At 37.9% G+C, this 5,442-nt stretch overlaps 1 protein-coding gene across 1 annotated transcript; it reads right to left on the reverse strand.

Annotated features, from left to right (window-relative positions):
• Positions 1–2,988: 2,988 nt before the first annotated feature.
• LOC127123290 (phosphoenolpyruvate carboxylase 4) lies at positions 2,989–5,220 on the reverse strand. The gene is made up of 10 exons (XM_051053522.1): positions 5,122–5,220; positions 4,918–4,992; positions 4,667–4,792; positions 4,486–4,587; positions 4,269–4,415; positions 4,023–4,121; positions 3,819–3,907; positions 3,559–3,685; positions 3,264–3,470; positions 2,989–3,147 (listed from the first exon to the last, which is right to left on the reverse strand). The coding sequence occupies exons 1-10, from the start codon at positions 5,218–5,220 to the stop codon at positions 2,989–2,991; spliced, it is 1,230 nt and encodes a 409-aa protein (XP_050909479.1).
• Positions 5,221–5,442: the final 222 nt, after the last annotated feature.

Raw genomic sequence — 5,442 nt, forward strand, 5'->3', positions numbered from 1 at the left:
ATGACTCTATAGATCTTGGGTTAAGATCCACAATGCTACAACATGTAATGTGAGAAAAGGGATGACACATAGAATAGTAGGAGATGGACTACACATCTCTTCTATCTACGAATTGCCTTATCAAAAGGACTTTTCCTGCTTGGGGACAAAGATAAACAATCACAAGCATTGCCTCTTAAGGAGGACTTCAGACAGGTGCCTGGCTACATAACAAGCCAGGCCTTCCAGACTACATGAAGAAGAGATGTTATACCTCAATGCTTAAGCTATCAAGCAAAGCAAAAGCAAGTTCACAACGAACTATAGCAACTAAGGTACCTGAAAACAATCCAACACAATCAGTATACAACTCAAAAAAGAAAATCAACAGACAACAGATAGTTAACTGTACACAAGCAATGCATCAAGCAAAGCACAAGTTCAACTCAAAGGAGCTAATCCACCTACAAAACAACTTAATGTTAATCAACATCAATCAAATATCAGTCCAAATGAACAAATGAATCAAACTCCTCAAGGCCATATGCTTCTTGTCCTGAAAACAAACTCAAACATGAGAAACAAACCACTAGGACAAGGCCTAGGGTCAAAGAAGGAGAAAAAATTTAAAACAGAACATGAAAATTGACAAGAATCAAGATTAATCAATCAAGAACAATATCCAAGTGGTCTCATGTCAAAAGCATCAACCAATTTCATTTCACAAAGCACATAAGGCAAAGCATGCAAGTTAGAATCATATTGAAGCAACAAAATGAACACAAGCATATTAATTCCAAAATGGCTCAATAAATCTCAAGAAAAATCATGGCTAAACAGAATACTTCAAATGATCAGCACACCAAAAATCATGGCATTTCGACAAGTATAAGGATGTCAATCAAATTCACTAAGTCAATGTAAGCATAAACAAGCTCAAAGGAAGCACAAATTGATACATCAACTTAAAGCAATTCTAAAACAGAGAGGACAAGTGAGAAATGATTCAAACCAAAGCCAAGACAAACTTCAATGTGTCTAGAATCAATGTACAAAATTTCAAGCTCATATGATAAGGCATAAGCATTTCACAAATCATGGAAGTTCAACACTCATCAAAAGTTCAAACATGACAAGCCAGAAGAGAAAATCTCAAACAAATTGGAAAATGGATCCAAAAATTCTAAAAAATCATGATCAATCCTAACATCCAGAAGAAGCATCATGCAAAAATTCACATCATTTAGCATTTATTTGGCAAGGTAAATAAAATCAGCAAGTTGGATAAGAAATGGTGTGACACACATTGTCACACCTACATTAATCACATCATATCTCAACAACCAAGCATGTTAAAAATACAAACTCAAAGCCAAAAGATCAATCAAAGTGTCTAGATTAAGCATATGCATGAATAAACCCTAGGCCAAAAACATTTTCAACCGTGCACAAATTCTGTAAAAATATCCATAAAATAGAAGACATCATGAAGATCATTGTGCAAAAAACCTCATGTGATTTGCATGAGTATTTTTGGAGTTATGAATTTTTGAATGAAGAGAAAAAATTAAAATCATATGAACAAGTAGCATGAACATGTATAGCATAAATGAATAAAATGCAAAAGCCAAAATGGAAAATGCTTTGGATCGGAATCGAACCGCGTGTGCATTTGAAAGGGGCACCAGGCTTAAACGCCGTGTTTCATTTAATTGAAACGTTGGCCAATCAGAAGCCAACACATGGACCACTACATGAGCGAAAAACAACAAAACGCATACAAACTCGGCCAGGCAAGATCAAAGACGATCTGGAAAACAAAAACCCTAGACATTCATACGATTCATCATGTTCATCATCATCAAGATCCAATGTGCACAGAAATTCACAAAACATATATCAATCGATTCATCTTGCATCACACATCAATAATCCAGCATCAATTTAACCTAATTCTAAACATGTTCAGAGAATCGAGCAATGGAAGTTTCACATATCAAACTTGTAATCATCATAACTACCTCAATACAACACGAAATTAAGAGATCTAAAGCTCAGCATAACCTATGTTCAAGGATCTACAAGATGAACCTAACAATTTCAAGAATTATGAGCATCGAAAACTGACCTTAATGAAGATGCAGAAGTGAAATCGTGCTTCTCAGGTCCTGGCAAGTTGAAACAGGTGCTCTACAATGTTTAGAGAGATGAAAGGATGATCAACAACAGCTCAATCATGCTGGATCTTGATGGAATCTTCAACTGCCATGAAAGAGTGCAATGTTCAACAGCTTCGATTCTTCAAGAATTCTGCAAGCACTACAACAAACAAGACCTTAGACAGCGCTTTTTTTAGCCTTAGACAGCGCTTTAAAGCGCTGTCTAAACATCCGCTGCTAAAGGTTTAGACAGCGCTTTTTTAAATCTTAAAAGCGTTGTCTAAGCCCCCCCCCCCCTTAGACAGCGCTTTGGCCAAAAGCGCTTTCTAAGACCCTCCTATTTTAATTTTTTTAGGTATACCTTAGACAGCGCTTTTCAAAAAGCGCTGTCTAAGCCCCCCCCCCCCCCCCCCCTTAGACAGCGCTTTGACCAAAAGCGCTTTCTAAGACCCTCCTATTTTAATTTTTTTAGGTATACCTTAGACAGCGCTTTTCAAAAAGCACTGTCTAACCCCCCCCCCCCCCCCCCCCCCTTAGACAGCGCTTTTGCCTAAAGCGCTTTCTAATCCCCCCTTAGACAGCGCTTTTTACAACCATTCAATTTCTAAATATATTCGTTACATTTTCATTAAACTAAATTCATTCCACCATTTCCATACATACAAAATCACCACTACAATTACAACATTACGACTTTAGCCCAATTCATACATTCATTTCCCACACTCACATTACAATCCTAATTCAAAACAATTGGAATTCAAGTACAACAATAAAAATCCACTTGAAACTTGTCCTTAGCATACACCAACGCTCCACGACTTTCAAATGTCCAAAACTCCAATCGTAGTCAGATTCTATGAATCCAACCACAACTTGATGGGAGAGGCGGACGAAGAGTTGCGAGTAGTACTGCGGTTGTGTATATTTCAAGTTGTCTAACAGCTATCTGTGGTAACCCAAACTTGGCCTCTACCATTTCTCCCTGCTCAGTAGACCGAAGTGTGCCCTGCAATGCACCATGGGAAAATTTTACAACCGTGTCCCCTCTTAACCTTCGCATCAAGCAGAACATTTTTAGAAAGAAAAAAAATTAACAATGATAAAGCTAAATGTATAACCTACCATCACAGATCCGGGTGGCTGGGATTGAATAGCCAGATATGTAGGGCCACCACCCCGGCCAATACTGCCTCCACGGCCATGGAACAGTGTAACTTTAATACCGTAATCATTGCAAGCAGCAACAACATCCTCCTGAGCTTTGTAAAGTTCCCATGCAGCAGTGAAGCGTCCAGCATCTTTACCAGAATCAGAATATCCAACCATAACCTGCATATACAAATTTACAACACTATCAAATGAATTTCACATGATAACTGTAACATAAAATCAAATACACCTCGGATTAAAAAGGTACCTCTTGATGACCGTTGTGATTCTTAATGACGTGTTCGTGGTACCAGTCTATTGATAAAAGTTTCCGGATAACTGAACCAGCTTCTCTTAGGTCCTTCACGGTTTTAAATAGAGGGACAACCCGCAACCTGTTGTAAACACGTCATAAGATTCAAATATTCACAAAACAAACATAATAGACAAGTAATTTTTCATCTAAAGCACCATTTCGATCACACAAATTGAAAGATAAATAAGTTCGACTTAAGGTTTCCTACTTACGTTCCACCAGGACATGCTCTTCCCAACTCTCCAGTAGCAGCGAGCCGTGCATCCTTTTGTAAAAGCTCAACTGCAAGAACATCACTTGCCTGACAATCAAGAAAAAGTGGATAAAATTTCATTAATAATTAGATAGAAAAATGAAGGATCTGAGGATTGATTAATGATTTAGCACAAGTTGTAGCCATAAGCAATTAGTCTTACACTTGAGGCCATAGAGATCACATAAGCTCCAAGTGAATCACTCCCTAGTTCAGCAGCAATTTGGAATGTATCCAAGACTTCTTTAACATCAGCCGGGACCTAAAAAAATCAAGATACCAATCAGAAATAGCAAGAACTTTGAATAGATCACAGGCCTCGGTAAATTAGAAATATCACAATGGTGGTAATATAACTGGTCAAGACTCGGTACATTGTATAAAAAGTGAAAACTCTTAACTGTCTCACCTCTATACTGACAGGAACTAGTGGCCTCTTCCCTTTCAGCTCTCTGGTTAAGAAATCTAATTTCTTTTCTTCATCCCATTCACTGTAAGTACCCATATCCAAATACGTTGTGATTGCATCAAGCGTGTCAGCATGTCTCCCTGATTCCTGTAATACAGATCGTTTCAGAACATAGTTGATTACTACAGAAATGATAAAAATCAAATACAAATCAGACCTGGCGCAAGTCAAGCTTCATTAGAACCATTCCAAAGGTAGCAACTCTACGAATGAGATCAGCAAGTCGACCATCAGCTAGCACCCCGGATCCGTATGATTGCTGAAGACACGGAAGGTTAAATAGCAATTGTGGAGTGTGGACAAACCATTCAGGAAAAAGAGGGAATGAGAAAGAGTACCAGAGATTCATAGCAGAGAAGCAGAGGTTCCAAAAGCTGGTCAGCAGTTTCATAATAATCCAAAGGATCGTAGTCACATGCAACATCCTCAAGAAGAAGTTCTAACCGTCTACGGCTCCTCTCAAGCTGAACACACAAATTTCATGCATTTATTTGAATGGTGATTTTAAACTCAAATTGCGAGTTGCTATATCAAAACCGAAAATATGTGATTTCAAGTACTCATCACCGGAATCAATCTGAAGCAATACCTTATCCTTTACATTTCCCAAGACAACTCTATAAGGAGCAATTCCAGGAAGTTGAGGACTTTCCTGTTTGGGATTCTGTCATTTTATTTAAATGCAGCTAATTGACCATGAAGTAAAAATGATAGACCTTCTTTAAAGCATTGTTGACTCGACGCAAATAATGAGGAACAGCTTTCCAGAGTGATTGCTCCACTATATTCAAACCATGGAAGATAAAAAAATGTTATTATATGCCAAGTTGTTATTTTTCTTTTCACGTGAACTAGAAAACCTTGATACTCGAGAAAATACAGAAAATCCCATCAGTTGATGACAGTTGAAAACAAGACTAAGCATTACGCACTTGTAGTTTAGAGCAAGTTATTAGATAAAAGATAACTGAAGTATAAGCCCGTGCGTTTAAGGAATGAGTTTTTTCACATAATTTTTCTTTTCATAGAATCTCTAATCTAATACAAATTAAACTTATACCTCGAGTCCCGGGTGGCGAGGAGGATGGCTAACGCAGTCATCTGTGTGGCTGTT

Source organism: Lathyrus oleraceus, chromosome 2 (genome assembly GCF_024323335.1).
Source record: "Lathyrus oleraceus cultivar Zhongwan6 chromosome 2, CAAS_Psat_ZW6_1.0, whole genome shotgun sequence".
Classification (NCBI taxonomy): domain Eukaryota; kingdom Viridiplantae; phylum Streptophyta; class Magnoliopsida; order Fabales; family Fabaceae; genus Lathyrus; species Lathyrus oleraceus.

What these genes read in the sequence shown, in the direction of transcription:
- LOC127123290 (XM_051053522.1), bottom strand. Translation starts at nt 5,220, where the DNA reads ATGGGATTTTCTGTATTTTCTCGAGTATCAAGGTTTTCTAGTTCACGT. An exon ending in TAGTTCCTGTCAGTATAGAG is followed by an intron (nt 4,122 to 4,268) that starts GTGAGACAGTTA and finishes TGATTTTTTTAG; the next exon opens with GTCCCGGCTGATGTTAAAGA. An exon ending in TGATCTCTATGGCCTCAAGT is followed by an intron (nt 3,908 to 4,022) that starts GTAAGACTAATT and finishes CTTGATTGTCAG; the next exon opens with GCAAGTGATGTTCTTGCAGT.